We start from the raw sequence: 19310 nt of genomic DNA, 5'->3' as shown, positions 1-19310 counted from the left end.
TCGGAATATCAGATATTTCATGCTATATCTAACAAAATTGTGAATATTTTGAATAAAAAAGGAAAAATGACATAAAAGCAGATCATCATTCATTCAGCTCTGTTGTTGCTGCGGTGTGTCACGTGACAAGCAATGATGTGTCACCATGGAAACCATAAAGTGACACATTAATAACGGTCGCTTTGAAAAACTCACGCTGGGGAGTCAGCCAGAATATTTTAAATTTTCGTGTGAAAGGGTTAAACATATGAACGGATTAATAAAATTGTAAAAATTAATTTTAGATAAATATATATATATAAAATTAACCATAAAAATCCATCTCACATCAGTAACTGTCATGACGTCCCCACCGGGGTCGCGTGACTGTGCAGTTGGCTACATTGTTTTATAATTTAACTGCGAAAATACATTTGATTTGACATTTGACGACAATTACCTAAAATTTGGCTTCATCAGTACTGGGGATGCAACATGCCCTCTCCCTTTGTGTCTAATATGTGGGATGAAACTGTCAAACCAAGGGATGGTTCCGAGCAAACTTAAAAGACACCTGACCACCAATCATCCATCACTTGCTGACAAGGATCCTGAATATTTTGTTAGAATGAAAAGTCAACAAAGCCGTCAAGAACAAATGATGATTAAATCCGCTAAAGTCTCGGAGAAGGCACTGGAAGCTAGCTACCTTGTAGCTGAAATAGTAGCTAAAACAAAGACGCCTCACACTATTGCAGAAACAGTAATTATGCCAGCATGTACAGCAATAGTGACCAAAATGCTAGGGCCTCAAGCTGCAAAAGAAATTTCAAAGGTCCCGCTGTTGGATTGTACAATAGGGAGGCGAATTAATGACATGTCTGTGGACATTGAAGATGTCGTTTTGGGGAAAATCAAGACAAGTGGACATTTTTCTTTACAACTTGAGTCAACGGACGTGAGTGGGCACGCTCAACTCTTGGCAAATGTTCGGTTTGTGGATGGGGACCGTATTAGAGAGAATTTTTTATTTTGCAAACCGCTGCCAAACAAAACAACAGGAGAAGAAATTTATCGTGTGACAACTGAGTATCTTGAAAAGGGAGGATTGAGTTGGAAGAACTGTATTAGCATCTGTACTGATTGTGCAGCTGCAATGACGGGCTGTGCCAAAGGTTTCATTAGCAGGGCCAAACAGCAAAACCCTGACATCCGAACAACCCACTGCTTCCTTCACAGAGAAGCACTTGCTGCAAAGACGCTCCCAAAAGAACTTTCGGACGTGCTTGACAGAGCAGTGGACATTGTTAATTTCATAAAGGCGCGCCCGTTAAAGAGCCGTCTGTTTTCGATTCTGTGCGAGGAAATGGGGGCAGAGCATCAGAGCTTGTTGTTACACACGGCAGTCCGCTGGCTGTCACGGGGGAAGGTTTTGGGCTGATTGTGCGAGTTATGGAGATCAGGGAAGACCGCACATTGAAAATGAGATTTGGTGACATGGAATTGGACAGGTTTTGGATTTCAGTGAAAAAAGAGTATCCAGTGGCTTCAAGTAGCGCTGTTGCTATTTTGCTACCCTTCTCCACAACTTATCTGTGCGAACTGAGCTTTTCAAGCCTGACGTACATCAAGAACAAGTACAGGGAGTGACTGAGGACTGTGGACCAGGAGCTCCGTGTCTGCCTCTCATCCATCCCTGCCAGGATAGGGCAGCTGTGTGCGTCGCACCAGGCTCACGTCTCTCATTGATTGTGGTCACCCCCACCCCCGGCTTTTGTGAGCGCGTATGCACGCTGCATGCACGCATGTAGATCTTTCTCCCTCTCTCGTTGCGGATTATTGTTTGTGTGTGTGGGTGTATGTGTATGTGGGTGTCTGTGCATGCGCATATGGCACGGATGAAAACAAGCACTATATGGAAAAACATTCCTGCTTATCTCTGGTGCATTTTTTAACATGCATCTTTTTCTTATCGTATTGTATCTGATTTTATTTATTTTTGTTATGTCTGCCCCTTTTTATTTTATTTTAACTGCATCCTGCACTTCATTTTAGTTCTCCTGGTCTGGATTTGTTGTTGGGTTCTTGTATTGGGCGGTCCACCTCTTACGGTTTTATGGCATTTGTGTCTCTGATTAATTATTTTGTGAATTACTTTGCAAACCTGTGTTTTTAAAGGTGCTATAAAGTTGCTATAAAGTTGTTATTATTATTGTTATTTACAGTTCGTATTATGCTCTTTTCATTATTGTCCTGTCTAAATTAACAGGACATTTGCATTTACATTTGGTTTATGCAGTGTTTTTAAATTATATTTTACATTTTTAAATATATTTTGGGGTGCCTTGAGATTTTATGCACTTTTGAAAGGTGCCCTGACTGAAAAAAGTTTGAGAAAGGCTGATTTATACAACCGTATAGTCATTGCTTGCTGTCATTATGTTGAGGGATCATTTCAAATATATCACATAAAAATAAAAAATAAAAATTCAGAGTGTCAGATTACAGTGAGAAAAAGATAACGCAAAAAGTGTTAAGCTAAATGTCACTACTTTTAATGTGAAGTAATAATGAATGACATTTAAGATCAAAACTCTCCAAATCAGTCTCAATTCAAGCAGTCTTACACGCCCGATGCAGCAGCCCTGGTGATAACCTCTATATGCTGTAGCACTGGCATACTGCAGTGAATCGATCAATAAATGGCTGTAATGGTCATTTGTGAAGAGCCCCCTTTAGGTTTGCATTATTTTACATAACCATTTATTTCAAACGCATGTTTTTACATCTATATCAAATATAATACAGATTTAGCTCTAAACTGCTTAATGTCGCTCATCTTCCTAACACACATACAACCAACAGCTACAATAATTATTCTTGTTCAGTGAATGGTTTGGGTTAATTAGCATTATTTAGTGCTGCTACCTGTCATGCACACTGGGTCTACATTCATTCTGATTCGGAGCAAACTCTGATTGGTAGAGAAGGCTATAATGTGATTTGGTTGCCAGGCAATAGTGAAGTCAGCTGGTGGTATAGGGCAGAGGTCAGCTCAATGAGATATGGCCAGTATGGACACTGTAGCACAGCAAGGGTTTTTGTTCTAGCTCTCCAAAGATAATATCTTTCCAATTTCAATCTCAAATACACATTTCAACACACAAAATTAACAAGGCAGGTGCTCAGAATAGGTTTTGTGCACACATGCCAAGTCAAAATACTGTGTGAATCTGGATTTAGATTAGTTTGAATGAATACTACTGGGTTTCTGGGTAATCAGTGATTTATTAATGAATGTTTTGCTGCTCATGTGAAACTAACCTCTTGAAAGGGTAGATTTTGGAGCCAATCTCCTTCATGTGCTCAGTGAAGTGATGAGGAGGGGAAAAGGGTGGGAGAGGAAAGGGGGATGGGTGACCCTTACAAAACACAGACAGACACCATTTATATTTAATCCTCCTGATCCTTTTGTCTAATCTTATCTAGTAAACAAAAATGGCAAACTGGTCTTTTAAAAATGCTTCATCAGATACTGATATTGTTAACAGCCTTACTACTAATACTACTAGCACTATTTGTTTTGAAATTGAGAGGAAATGCAAGTAGTACTTGCCCTTACACAGTTAGCCAGCATTAGGGTTTTCTGGATGGTTGCTTGCTGGTTACTTCCTGTCCTAAGCAATCCAAGTCAGCAATATTCTGAGCTTTAGATATTACCCAAATGCTTCCTTCAGTATAAGTTTTTATCAACATGATGACAATTTTAAGTCTGATCAGTTAAAAGACAGCATTGTAATGTCTGGAGTAAAAACAATGAGGCACCAGTTACACGTTAAATGTTAATAGACTACTTAGGGTTTTTGAGTTTGTTAAAATGGTTTGTGTGTGCAACAGTAATAGTGATGTTTATATAAATAAAAAAAATAATAATTTAGTAAGAAAATATATACTTTTTTCACTCTGCTTTCAACATGACTTCATATACATATGTACATTCAGTACATATAATCAGAAACCAACAGCTCTGTGACTAACATTTTACATGTACAATTATTACTTTTCTTTAATACTTTTTTTTAAAGTGACAGTAAATACATTTATAATGCTAGCAAAAATGTTTTACACAAAATAAATAAATAACTAATTAAAAGCAGCACAACCATATTAACGTTGCTTCTTGAGTATTAAATCTGCATATTTGATCACATGATTTCTCAAAGATATGGCTGCTGAAAATTCAGCTTTGCATTACAGGAATAAAATATTTCTAAAAACAATCAAATAGTTACTTTAACTTAATGTTTTAATAATATTTTACTATATTACAGTTTTATTTTTATATGTTTTCTTGGTGAGTTAAAGACACTATTTTCATTAACATTAAAAAATAAATAAAAAATCTTACTCAAACCTTTGACCGGTAGTGTCTATTTACATATGCTCCTAGAGAATCTAGTACCATGTTCTACCAGTTGAGCAACAGGAACACCTTTCTGTCTATAAAACACAGTCTGATGAAATGATGGAAGTGAGGAATGCACTTTCAAATTGAATGCTTGTAGTAAAACATAATGCTTTCCTGTGAAATGAAGCTATGGAAATTATATTTCAGTGTCTAAAGTGGGCAAACATCCATGTCTACCACTTTTTAAACTTAAACTGTATGCTCAATAGTTAGGCTGAGTGAAAATGGAGGCACAGTGGGCAGGAGTGTAAGAGAGAAGGAGTATTGTTGTTTCCGGTCACTGAAACCGTTTCCGGTCAAGGTCTAATTCTGTCCATTTCCCACACAAGTACACAAAAACAGGGATACCTTTCCTTCAATCATTTCCTGTTTATCTGCATTTCTCCTTTACCTTTCCACGCTTTCTCTTTTTCTTTTGCTTTCAGTACTTCTCATCTCCTCTTTCTGGTTCTCTTTTTCTCTCTTTGCTCTCTCCCTCCCCCGTTCTCCTTCCTCTTCTATTTGGCCACAGGTCAGCCCCATGCCTCTAATGGTCAAAGGTCAAAGAGCAGAGTATATAAAGTAAGCAAAAGGAATTCCCTGCACCGAGACTAAACCTGCTCAAACACCAGAGGTGTCAAGTAACGAAGTAAAAATACTTCGTTACATTACTTAAGTAGAAATTTGGGGTATCTATACTTTACTTGAGTAATTATTTTTCAGCCGACTTTTTACTTCTACTCCTTACATTTTCACGCAAGTATCTGTACTTTCTACTCCTTACATTTTAAAAATAGCTTCGTTACTGCTATTTCATTTCGGCTTTATCCAGATAAATCGCGCCATCCGGATGAAGTGAATTGGATTGTGGTTGGATGAGAAGTATAAACATATACCATTCCAACATCCTATTGGTTTGTACGCGATCGCACCTGTACATGACACAATTCACATCACAGTCCAGCAAGGACATAGACAGTTTTGGGTTCGTTCAATCAAAAAATATATTTCTTAAAAGTAGGGTTGGGTATGTAACCGGTATGCACCGAACCGAATAAGGACGCAGATTTCGGTGCCTTTTAAATGCCTGAGTGATCGATTGAAATTTGTCCTGGTTCTCCGAAATGTACACAGACCGGTCTCCTCTCCGTCTTTCAGCGCGCTCTTCAATCCGCGGACCACGAGCGGAGCAGCGCGAGTGCACTCAAACACAAACAGAGGACACAAGGTATGTGTTTATCAACAGATTGTTAGAATATCTGTATCTGTGCAGTTCTTTGTCATAAATACGGTTTGCAAAAGGTCACGAGGGAGCAGTAGGTTAGGTTTTTCATCTACTGTAAAGTTTTCGCTTGTCACAGCTTTTTGGAGGAGTTTCCTCCAGCGAAAATCTAGCCCTTAACACATATGAACGAACACATACTTTAATTACACTTCTTTAAATATACTTAATTTAATCATAGGTACTTTATACATACACTAGCTACTCTGCAAAAGTCTTAGGCACAGTGTTAATATTTTCACTTAAAAGAATGGTGTTCGGCCAGTTATTTGTATATTTTGCTGTAGTGTGTCAGTATAAAATATCAGTTTACATTTCCAAACATTCATTTAGCCGTTGTCAGACTGCTTGTGCATTCAAAATCGCACTAGATTATTATTAAAATGAATGGCAAACTGATATTTCCTACTGACACACTACAGCAAAAGATATAAAATAACTGGCTTAAAACCCTTTTTTGGGGTGAAAATACTAATGTGCCTAAGACTTTTGCACATTACTGTATTTTAAAAACTACATTTTTGCTACTTTATAAAGAATGAGCATACAGTCATTCACAGAACTGATTAAAGACAGTGACAGACAGCACTCATCTTAACTAAATATCAGAGTGAGTGACAGAGATACAGTAGAAACATTATGTGTGCTTTTGTATTAAATAATGACCCAGATTGTGAAATACATTTATTAGCCTTAGATTAAGGGAAGCACAACTTGGGAAATGAGAGCATCCAAGGTGAAAGCGATGGATTTATTTTAAATATTTGTAATGTTCTTTAATGTTATCCATAGTTTTTTTGTGGCTCTTTTTTTTTTTAAGTATCGTTTCAGGCACCAGTAACATTTTAAATGTAAGGAAATGGCACCGGACCCTACTTAAAAGTTATTATTTCTCACTGGCTCATTTGCCAAATGGGTGCTTTCTCTTCTTCCTCCGCAAATTAAGCTACTGTAGGTAGTTCGGTAGCGAGAAGTTTGAATAAATTCTTGTTTGCGATTGACAATGTTGTGATAACTAGGCTATACCAACTTTGTAACTCGCCCCCCCCCCCCCCCAAACTGGACATAGCAGACGTATGTAGCGAATACAGGAAGCTATCAATCAAGAAGGTATCAGTATTATCAGTTATTTTTCATTTTTAGTTTTTGATTAATCACTTGGATTAATCATTCATTTTGACAGCACTATAATGTTTATTGTATATAGACAACCATACAAGGGTAATTACTACTAAGCCTGCACCAATGTTCTTGTCAATCGCCCTCGCAGATTCCTGCAGCTAAGCTTGGATGTACATTTACATTCCATTAAAGGTTATTGATGACATGCCTCTGAAGTTTGACCCTTTGCAACATAATACTTATAGGAATTTGTACGGCTTGTTAAGGAGAGTGGTATTACTATGTAAGAGACCATTTAAGAGATATTACATTTATAGTCCTTCCAAATAATAAAACTGGTGTCAAAAACATACTTAATAAAGTAGAGACATGTTCTGGGATATGCTAAAAAGCAAGAAAAAAAACAAAATTATTTTGTCTTGTTTTCCATTATAAATATCCAAAATATATGAGGTTATTTTAATGATCTCATTATGTATTTTAATTCATTAAACCCGTATTTGATTAGCGCGATTTAAAAAACTTACAGTAAATTCAGTTCAGCTTTAATCAAAGTTATTAAAGGGTTAGTTCACCCAAAAAGCAAAATTATGTAATTTATTACTCAACCTCATGTCGTTCCAAACCCGTAAGACCTCCGTTCATCTTCGGAACACAGTTTAAGATATTTTAGGGAATATCTTAAACTGGTAAGATATTATCTTAAACTTCCCTTTCTTTAGGGAAGTCATGGCCTAATGGTTAGAGAGTCGGACTCCCAATCGAAAGGTTGTGAGTTCGAGTCCCGGGCCGGCAGGAATTGTGGGTGGGGGGAGTGCATGTACAGTTCTCTCTCCACCTTCAATACCACGACTTAGGTGCCCTTGAGCAAGGCATCGAACCCCCAACTGCTCCCCGGGCGCCGCAGCATAAATGGCTGCCCACTGCTCCGGGTGTGTGCTCACAGTGTGTGTGTGTGTTCACTGCTCTGTGTGTGTGCATTTCGGATGGGTTAAATGCAGAGCACAAATTCTGAGTATGGGTCACCATACTTGGCTGAATGTCACTTCACTTCACTCACTTCACTTCTAGATTTAGTCCGAGAGCCTTCTGTCCCTCCATTGAAAGTGTGTGTACGGTATACTATCCATGTCCAGCAAGGTAATAAAAACATCTTCAAAGTAGTCCATGTGACATCAGAGGTTTTTTTTGAAGCATCGAAAATACACTTTGTTCCAAAAAAAGCAAAAACTACGACTTTATTCAGCATTGTCTTCTCTTCTGGGTCTGTTGTGATCGCCTTCACTGCAGTGTAGTGATATCCGGTTCGCGAACGAATCACTCGATGTAACCGGATCTTCTTGAACCAGTTCACCAAATCGAACTGAATCGTTTGAAACCGTTCGCGTCTCCAATTAGCATTAATCCACAAATGACTTTAGCTGTTAACTTTTTTAATGTGGTTGACACTCCATCGGAGTTAAAATAAACCAATATCCTGGAGTAATTCATTTACTCAAACAGTACACTGACTGAACTGCTGTGAAGAGAGAACTGAAGATGAACACCGAGCTGAGCCAGATAACGAACGAAAGATTGACTCGTTCTCGAGTCAAGAACCGTTTCTGTCGGACGTGTCCGATTTGAGAACTGAGGAGCTGATGATACTGCGCATGTGTGATTCAGTGTGTAGCAGAATGACACACAGCGCGTCTGAACCGAATTGGTTCTTTTGGTGATTGATTCTGAACTGATTCTGTGCTAATGTTATGAGCGCGGGTAACAAGGCTTGAATCAAGGGCAATCATCACCAATGACGTCATTACGTTGAGCGCAAAAGAACCGGTGAACCGTTTTATTGAATCGAACTATCTGAAAGAACCGGTTCGCCGAAAAGAACCGAACATCCAATGACTTGAGAACGAGTCAATCGTTCATTTGTTATCTGGCTCGGCTCTGTGTTCATCTTCAGTTCTCTCTTCACAGCAGTTCAGTCAGTGTACTGTTTGAGTAAATTAATTACTCCGGGATATTGGTTTGTTTTAACTCCGATGGAGTGCCAGCCACATTAAAAAAAGTTTACAGCTTAAGTTTGCGATTCTTTCGCAAACCGGATATCACTACACTGCAGTGAACGTGCTCACAACAGACCCAGAAGAGAAGACAATGCTGAATAAAGTCGTAGTTTTTGCTATTTTTGGACCAAAATGTATTTTTGATGCTTCAACAAATTCTAACTGACCCTCTGATGTCACATGGACTACTTTGATGATGTTTTTATTACCTTTCTGGACATGGACAGTATACTGTACACATTTTCAAAGGAGGGACAGAAAGCTTTCGGACTAAATCTAAAATATCTTAAACTGTTTTCCAGAGATGAACCGAGGTAATAAAGGGCAGCTTTGTTTACAGAGGTTACCGTGGAAACAGCTCTGTTCTACAGTTCATATGCACACTCTGCTGTCTTGGAAAACTGTGGATTTACAAATTCATTCAGTCTGACATATTTACTATATGTTCAGACCACTGCAAAATCAGACCAGATTTTTGTTGTTGATCTAAACCGGTTGATGGAAAATAGCCTTGTTATCAGAAGTGTTGAGATTTTTAGAGTGCACATTAGCTTATGTAAAACTGTTTATGGAGCAGATAATTTCAGAAAAGTAATTTCAAATAAAAAGTGCATTGTGCTGCTAATTTTATTTGTTGGCTTTGGTCATAAAACTTGGTAAAGTTATTTCAGTGTGTATCAGTAAGTTTTTAATATTTCCAGCACATTTTAACAATGCGGTTTATAACAGCTTGGATTGATACATTAAGAGATTTAAGTACTGTATAACATTGGTAGCTCTCAGCCAGTTCATTTTTAAAAGGTAGCTCCCAAATGAAATAAGGTTGGAGACCCCTGCTCTAACCATTAGGCCACAACTGCCTCTTTTTTTTGTTTTAATCATAAACTCACCTAATTTTGGTATATATGACAACATCTAACTGAGCATTTGACTTCTTAGGTAAATGCATCTTAAAGGTCCCATGATATTGTAACATTAATATGAGTTCCCCTAGCCTGTTGGTCCCCCAGTGGATAGAAATCGATCGATAGGTGTAAACCAAGCCCTGGGTGTCCTGCTCTGCCTTTGAGAAAAAAAAGAGCTCAGACGGGCTGATCTGGAATCTTCCCCTTATGTCATCATAAGGGGAAAGGTTACTTCCCCTTTCTTTGCATTGCCCGCCCCGAGAAAATTTATTCAGCTTATTTTTTCCATTTAATTCAGTCGCAATGTCAGCACAGGCGTTACAAACAGACTTTTACGATACGGATACGACAGCACCGCCACAAACAGTGAGAAACAGTGTTCATTAATGCCTGATCTGTGATTTCTGATGTGTAGCTAATTATTCAAGTTCACACGGACTTTCTTTCTAAATCGTTTAATACTGTTTATGCATCAGTGAATAAGCCAGTGAACTAAACGATCAACTTCATGTTGTTTCTCTTAGTTGCATAGCATGAAACAAATCTGTTATATTTAATTATGATTTAACTACAGAGAGCGATCAAAGAATGCTCCCTTTATATTGTTCGGAGCTGTCAATCACACATCGTGAGTATATCAGCACACTTGCCCAAATTGCCGTTATAATGAATTACGCTGTTATGCTGCACAACGAAGCTCTTATTGTATTCATGTCGATATTGTGTTTGCTGTTAGATGTGGTGAAAGCATTTTTTGAGAGAAAACGCGTTGCAATGATGAGATCATTCATGCTATAACAGACTCTGTCTACTCAATGCTCATCACTGCAGCCTTTCATGTGATGGGAAAAGATCTACAAAATAATGCTACAATCATCACTTCCACGATTTGTTAATCTCGACAATAGTTACAAAAACGCCAATCATAACAGTGAGTGTTTACTCTGAGTCTCACAGCAGACAGGCCCCTTCAAACAGAGATTCCAAGCCAGAGGGCTAAAATCTGGAAATAAAAATGCCTTTTATTTCTAAATTTTAAATGTAAAACTCTTACTAACAATATGAGTACACCTCAGGAAACACAAAAAAAAAACATTACAAAAAAAGAAAATAAACCACATCATGGGACCTTTAAGTTTAAATATTTGTAATGGAAAACAATTCAAAAATATTTAGTACAATTTTTTTTTTTTTTTGCAGTGTTGAGTCTTAAGGTCCTTTCACACTGGACGCGATTTTGATGCGCGAATAATTCGCGCGATGGTTTTATTTTTTGATCAGCTGTTTGTGTAATGAGTGCTTTCACACCGAACGCGAATGTGCTGAGGCGAAAAAACGACTTTTATTTTTTTCGCTTCGATGTCGATTTTTTTTAAACTTTTGAGGCGACAAAAAGGCTTCAGCCAATCACATACAAGGAAACAAAGGTGACGTCACAGCAAAAATGACGGATCTTCTGATTACTTGTGTGTGTTCTATGGGCTGATGTTTTTAAGAGGACAGCTCACCTTAAGCAGACTGCCAGACGCTGCTCCGGATCAATTGGTTCCCTGAAGTTTGTGGTTTGTCTCGTCAGATGCGGTGCCACTATCTGAAGGAGCTCCTCGAATTGTCCCACAGACATCCGAAAGTAAGTGCGGAACCGGCCATGATAAAGTTTTAGCTCCTGTACAAGATTGGCATACTCCCCTTCAGACTCTCTGTTCTTTAGGACTGGGTGCACCCAAAACCTTCTTTTCTGTCTTTTAAAGAAAATGAAAAGCTCGTCTTCACTGGATGATGATGTTGAAGTGTCCATTTTCTCAACTGTCGGCGCGAAAGTTTTGGAATGTTGAAGCTCTCTGAACGTCACAGACATCGCAAATTCGCGTCGCGGCTGATGTGAATGGTTTTGACGCGAACTATTCGCTTTTTCGTTTCGCTTTTTCGTTACGCATCCGGTGTGAAAGGGCCTTTAGGGTAGACTTAATCATTAAACATCAACCTAGCATCCTTACACAATGCCCTAGCAACTAAAAAGCAACACAAATCAGCACCCTGGCAACCGGCCACAACAACCTGACATCGCATCAACAACATCTGCATGGGCAAACAGTCATCTTTTCTTAAAAAAAGGTCTTCAATTTGAAGTTGGTAATTATGCTGCAGAAATGTTTTTTTTTGGTCAGAAAAACTCTCCCCCTCCCTCCCCCTACTACTTCTCAGCCTTCACTTAAGATCTGTGAAGATGATGTACACAAAGTCTTCAGGAGGATAAGAAAATCCAAAGTCCCAGACGGTGTATCTCCAGCCTGCCTCAAAGCCGGTTCTTTTCACATGTCACCCACTGCTCTTCTCCCTCTACACAAATAACTGCACCTCTAAAGACTCTTCTGTCAAACTCCTGAAGTTTGCAGATGACACCACAGTCATCGGTCTCATCCAGGACGGCGACGAGTCCGCTTAAAGACTAGAGGTTGAGCAGCTGGCTGTCAGATTCGTTCAGATTCCTGGGCACCACAATTGCACAGAACCTGAAGTGGGACAATCACACTGACTCTTTTGTGAAAAAGGCCCAGCAGAGGTTGTACTTCCTTCATCAACTGAAAAAGTACAACCTTCCGCAAGCACAGATGTTCAGTTTTGCTCAGCTGTTATTAATTCAGTTCTGTGCACTTCTATAACTATCTGGTTTTGGTCAGCCAGCAAATCAGATATGAAGACGACTGCAACAGACTGTAAGGACATGAAAGAATAATTAGGGTGCACCTGCCCAACCTCCAGGAGTTGTGAATAAACAGACTTAGGGCTGCATGATTAATCAAAATTAAATCGCAATTGTGATTATCGTGATTTGGCAAAAGCTGTGATTGTCATGCACATCTGGTCAGGGACGCACGGTTCTGTGGTCAGCTGTAAATCTCCATCCGAAGGCCAGAGGGCGCTCTCACACGGAAACTCCAAATATGCCCCACAGTAGAACTCCAGGAAATCTCAACAGCGGTTGCTGAATAAACAGAAGATTTAACTGTTTTCACTGATTCAACATGAGTATTAAACACACTACTATGACAATATATGGTTTATCTGAGTTTGTCTTATAATAATTGTTATTATAATAAAGCATACAATAATGCAATGCTAATAGACATAGCCTTTATCACTGCTTAGAATACCATGAAGTATTTTGCGTGCCTTATTCTGGAGCGTGATTTCAGATGGAGCAGCATTTACTACACAGAGCCGTAGTTTACTGACAATCTACGCAAACAGCTTTCATAACCGCAGAACGATTTATTTGATTTCATAATCACACAATTAAGTTGTTAGCAAAATGTGAATGCTGTTTTGCTCTGTGTAGTAAATGCCGCTCCATCTGAAAGCATGTGATGGAGATTTACTACTGATCACAGAACCGGCTTTACTGACAAGATACGCATGATAATCCCATTCGATTATTCATGTAGCCCTAGGTAACATCATCAAATACTTCTCTCACCCTAGCCACAACCTGTTTGCACTTCTAACAGATGTAACAGATCTAATAACATACAGGCATAAAAACAGTTTAATGTTTTTTTTAACCCCATGCAATCTCCATCTTAAACGGCTAACACAGAAATAACCACCTGTTAAGTACTATGTATTTTTATTTATACAGCTGTATATACATTAAATAATGCACAAATCTATAAATAAATCCTTTGTTCCAGTATACCACATAATCTTTCCCCCTTAGTCTTAATTAAAAATTTTTTTTCTGATCTCAATGTCATGTGTATGTTTGTACCAAGAGCTCCTAAAACAAAGAATTAAAATTCATAGTGTGTTTGTTCACCTTTGGCAAATAAAGCTCATTCTGATTGTGAATATAATAATAACAGAAGGTAACATTTTACAATAAGGTTCAATTAGCTGACATTAGTTAATGTATTAAAAGGATGGTTGTGAACATTTTATTGACATTTACTCACATTCTGCTTGTTCCAAACCGGTATGAATTTCTCAGTTCTCTCTCTGCTTAACATTAAAGAACAACCAAACAACTGACTTCCATAGTTTTTTTTTTTTTTTGGTTGATTTCCAACATTCTCCAAAATATCTGCTTTTGTGTTAAACAGCTGAAAGAAATGTATACAGGTTTGGAAAAACTTGAAGGTGAGTAAATAACAACAGAATTTTCATTTTTGGGTGAACTATCCCTTTAACTAACATGAACTAAAAATTAGCAAGAGATTTGTTACACTATTTATTCATCTTTGTTAAACCTGGTTCATAAAAATACAACTGTTCATTGTTCATGTTAGCTCAGATTCATTACATAATAACAGATACAACTTTTGATTTTTATAATGTATTAGTAAATGTAAAATGTAAATTAGTAAATTGTGTTTATGGGGGGCAGTTTAACGTGTTCATGCTCGTAAAAAAAAAAAACAAAACTTTTAATGTATTTTACCTTTATTCTACACTGCTGTTTCCGTTCTAATCAAAGCGGTCCTTTGGGTTCCTGGTTCTATGAAGCCCCTCCTTCAAAATTATGCAATGGGCTCTGATTGGTTAGCAGCTCAGTGTGTTTGTGATTTACTAACTGTCTAATGCACATTGTCCGGTAATGTCATGTCCCCTCACCATTATGGGTAGTTGTGTGTTCCCAGGGGTGAGGTTAATGTAAACATTGGGGTTAGTGATGTCACAAACCGAGGAAGAAGCTCATTGTAGTCCCTACCAGCCGTTTTTTGTAGTCCTTAAACAGCGATTTCTTTAAAATATCTCCCTTTGCTTTGAACTCATCGCGTCATATCTTTGCAGATGTTGTTTATGCTCTAACAGTAACATTATACACTAACTAAAGTTCAAAAAGTGAAATCATAAACAACAAGCCTTTAATATTTTTTTTCAAAGTATTTTTCATTGTTAGTTCAAGTTAACTAATAATTGACTAATGTTAACAAATGGAATTTTAGTGTCTTCTATTAAAAGGACCACATTATTGTTTGAAATCTACATAAAAAGAGTCAGACCATTCTCCTTTTAGACTGATCATTACAAACTAGGCAAGTATGGAGGGATAAAGAAACATGTCAAGACAGGACAGGTGAGGAATGCATCTAGGAGGAACAATAACTGCTAATAAACAGGAAGTAATGACTGTAGCCCAGCCTTTGAGTGTTAAATCCTCCAAACATCACTAGCAGATAACATGCTTTTTATGTACAAAACAGAAGTGTAATATCTTTTACCTCCCATGGTCCCTTCCTCCTCTTCAGTTCATCACACTTTCTCAATCTGCAGATCTGGTGTCCGATCTTTCGGTTCAGGCAGTTGCTACAGGTGCCGCAGTTCACCTTCCTCATGCAAGGCCCACATAAGCCGCATCTCTTCCTTTTCTTTTTAAAGGGTTCCACAGGCTCCATTGGTTCCTGGCCCTCCATCTGCGGCAAGGAGAACATGCCGGCTTGCTCATGCTCAGACCTGATGTAGTCGGCCGCAGGAGACACCACCCTTGCACTCCTGGCCCCGAGGAAAACTTTAGGGTCCTCATCATCCAGAGAGAATTCATATATGTCCTGGACAAGAGGGCCAGGGCCTACCCTCAGCTTGTGCATACTGAGGATCCCACCCTCTTACAGGACAAGAGACCAGTAAAAGTGGCCACTAACAGTTTAAAAATACAAGGTAAAAAATAAGGTTCTTTACAGCACAGCACAAACCAGTCCATAAAGTGTGAGTGCTGAGTTAGGGCCACAGGGAACAATGTCAGGAAAGGAGTTTAAAGGGTGGCGCTGGGCACAAGAGGAACTCCTTACCTCTGAGGAGATAGTTCTGGGCATGAGGTCATTCACCTGCAGGTGCAGGTATGAAAGGAATACGGCTGCAGGTGATGGAGAGCATCTCTCTGTTACACAAACTTGATGTCATTTGGATACAGATAGAAACCAGCTCTAGTCATTGCCATTTAAGGCAGTTTGGGGACTGTATGAGGAGAAGAAGAAAAAAGTAAGGTTTAGGATATATTTCAGTTTTAGTCAAATTTACTATATTGTAAATAAACCAGAATGCATTGTATATATGTATAAGCATATTGAGTGAATTATCTACTACAATTAAATATAAGAGCCAACTACAGGTTTTTGTTAAAATAACTATAATATGATAAAGTATAATAAATCAACCTAAGGTTGCAAGTCAAAAGATACCAGCCTAAAATCTCATGATCATTGTACAATCTCTTACAGTTTAGTGCAAAGGGAGGGGAAAACAGACACAAAGACACTCAATGACGACAGGTACTACGTGCGAAATGTGAGCAAATTCTCGGTAAGAATGGCGAATCTCCATGAGACGGCTCTCCGCAGTTCTTTGTTTGTCCGCTATGAGTCTCAATGCAGGACTTTCGCTAACGCTCTTTGTTCAGCGCTTGGGGACCGTCAATAAACTCAAATGTTTTAACGGTAACTACGGGACACTCAGCGAACGCATTGTTTATTGTTGTTAAGGTATTATGTAGCTAAGATACATGAGGAGTCCTTAACGAGACGTTGTGATTGTCAATGGTGCATTACTTATTCTATAAAGTGTGGCGCTTTAATGAGGAATTCTCTCTGTGGCTCGTTTCATGCTTCGATAAATGATTAATTCTGACATAGCCTATTGCAGAGTGATTTAAACAGCATCGCTCAAGAAAAATAAATAAAAACAAGCAAGCAAACAAAAACCTGGAAATCATCCACTCTTCTTCCTCTAAGGCATGGCGAGTATGACTTTTAATATTAAGATAGCCTAAACGTTTTACAGTCTAGCCGACAGGAATTGTTTGCGGTTTGAGCAAAATAACCTTAGTTTTTTTCAGTTATAGTTCCATGTACTAGGCTATGTAAAGAGTAACCTGACTGTGCTTGAGTCAGCAAAATAGTTCGGTGTTTTTACGCGCTAACATGTTATCTGCCAACATAACATATATAGACTAATTTATAGAAAGCTGAAGAAAACGGGAAATAACAAAACACAAAAAAACAACAATTCTTAAAACAGAATATATGCTCGAATTATTCACAACTTGTCCCATCTTGTAGTCTTTTGTGAGTCCAGCAGAAGTAGGCTACACTGGAAACAGTTACAATCCTCCCCGTCCGCGCAGGCAAGTTTTTATCTTATTGATTAAAGTTTGACTGGAGATATCAAATCAAAGAATCAAAGAACAGAACCTGCCGATTTAGATGAAACTAGTTAGACAGATGTGAAATTATACTTACATGTGGAATTGTTATTGTTATTATAATTTTTTTTTAATGACAAGTAAATGACAGTCATTCTGAGTAGCAAAGAGTAAGTGCATCAGTCTGAACCCTATTAGAAGGGCCAAACGACACGTATTAATACCTTTCCGTTGACTATTAAGGAATCCTGCATTATCGTTAGATGGCCCACATATAAAAAACAGTACAGTCAAGTGAGTCGCACGCGCTCTGAGACTTAAGCACGTGGCTCATCACTCAGCCGGGCGCTTTAACTGGCGGCAAAATAGGAAGAGCTGAGTAAATGGTGTTAAAAAAAAATAAATAAATAAAAACCCTGCGACGATCGCTTAAATCACGGCACATACACGCCTGTATTAGCTTTTCCGATTTATGTTGACAAACAAATTACAGTTTTCCTTGGAAGGGTGACAGAAACGACACATCAGCAAGGCCCCCCCTCTGAATAAAGAAAACAACACCCCGGGGCGCGTGCTAAAGCGCTGCCGGGCGCGATTTCTTCCAAAGAAACAAGTAAAAAAAAAAATAGAATGTTGCATTTGTAAAGCATTCGCTACATTGTAACAACGACAGTTCCAATCTGGTGTAGTAATATAAATAGTTCTCATCCGTATCATCACATAATACAGTCTTAGTTATCAGTAATCGATGTGTATTGCGCTAATCACCTCAATGGGGACTTACACGACTTACACAGGGGAATACCCAACACTCATTCTTGTAAAACTAAAAGTTTGTAACTTTTTTAAACAGTAAAAGTTTCCAGATGTTAAGAAATAAAATGCAAGGACTCACCAAGCGATGGAAACGTTCTCTGTGCGTCTTGTCAAATCCCATTTAAATTAAAATTATGGTTTACTTAAAACCAGTGCATTCATATTCAGTTCCACATGACTAGAATGACTAAAACGGCATTGTTTTATCTTAAAATGCAGTGCAAATGAGAGCAACATGAAAAGTTCGTTTGCTGAACGGGTTAAAAACTGCTGAACAGTCAAGGCATGACAGGGCGAATTACACGAGAAGAAAAAAGTTGCCGTTTCATTATGGAACAGACCCTTTAATTTTTCTCTGTATCTCTTCTATGTACTTTACAGAAGTTTTAGAGTTAAAAGACGATGAGGAGGATGAAGGCGAGGCGGCGAGAGACTGAAGTAAGTTGCGGAATGGATTTCAGAGACTGCCGTGGACCGATAGGGTTAAAATTACGTCATCCCATTGACCTAAATGTCATTTGAGCAGAACTTGGGGGAAGCAAAACGTTAAAAGGTTTTCTTCAATGGTATATCACCTTGCCAAACCATCTTTACCACATGGTGATGATAATCTCTAGATTTTAACATAATACACATTTTAATCACAGTGTTTCTACAGTTCGCCTGGTTTAAGAGAAGCATGCTGCCAGACATGAGGCATTTTGGGTGTGTGTGTGTGTGTGTTATATTTTTCCCCCCATAGCACTGTCAACTGTTGTATTTAACTGATAAACCGTATGGAGGAAAGAAAACATCAATAGAAGCTAAAAACAAAATTCACATATTCTCACTCAGTATCCATAACCAAACCAACCATATTCAAATCATCATCAAATCTTTAAAACTGCTCTTTATATGACTGGATGGATGCAAGCACTGTGTATCAAGTCCATTGATTTTTTTAATGCATGTAGCATTCAGGGTAAAACATGAGACAATAAACAATCAAGCACCACATAAGCATTATTATAAATTGTTATGGTCAGTTATGCATTAAATAGTTTGATTATTGTCAGATAGGCAATAAATAATAAAAGAAACATTAAAACAAAAGTTGTATACGATCAAAATACTACAGTAAGCAAACAAAGAAAAAGTTCCGTGTTTTACAATGTAAAAAAATGGTTTACCTTGCACACAATCATTGGGGACGGAGGACAAAGTCAGTATGTAATGGTAGTAATAGATTATTGTTCTGCAATGCAGAAATGAGTCACCTATTGACTCACTCCTCAGAGGAAGAGAGCACAGATCCATACATAACAGTGCAGCTCCATCTCATGAAGGAATAAGACCAAGAAAATTGTAGATGGTAATACAGTGTGAAGTAAAGAGTTGTAAAACTGACAATAAGAAACAAACTAAGAAAGGGTATGAAGAGGAGACAGAGAGATTGAGAGCAACAGTAACCCAAAGCAGCTCCAAAAAAAAAAAATGTAAATGAGAAAATGAGGCTCAGAAATGTAGTTACTGTCCCTTTAACTTGGATGGACCAAAAGCACACTTTGATAGTGTGCACATTTTGACA

General features: G+C 38.2%; 1 protein-coding gene across 2 annotated transcripts in view; it reads right to left on the bottom strand.

The window, feature by feature from the left end:
* Positions 1 to 18187, bottom strand: part of tet3 (tet methylcytosine dioxygenase 3) — a 53689-nt gene extending 35502 nt beyond the window's left edge. The window contains exons 1-2 of one of the 2 annotated variants that reach the window (XM_059548701.1): positions 17823 to 18187; positions 15012 to 15744 (exon numbers count right to left, since the gene is read on the bottom strand). In XM_059548701.1, coding sequence (XP_059404684.1) covers positions 15012 to 15377 — 366 coding nt within the window. In that variant the 5' untranslated portion in view covers positions 15378 to 15744; positions 17823 to 18187. Of the gene's footprint in view, positions 1 to 15011; positions 15745 to 17151; positions 17251 to 17822 lie in introns of those variants that run through there. The other variant, XM_059548702.1, reaches the window with a different exon arrangement.
* Between the last annotated feature and the right edge of the window lie 1123 nt (positions 18188 to 19310).

The sequence above is a fragment of the Carassius carassius genome, chromosome 4, assembly GCF_963082965.1.
Source record: "Carassius carassius chromosome 4, fCarCar2.1, whole genome shotgun sequence".
In the NCBI taxonomy this organism is placed as follows: domain Eukaryota; kingdom Metazoa; phylum Chordata; class Actinopteri; order Cypriniformes; family Cyprinidae; genus Carassius; species Carassius carassius.
This window is presented reverse-complemented; position numbering and strand designations above follow the sequence as displayed.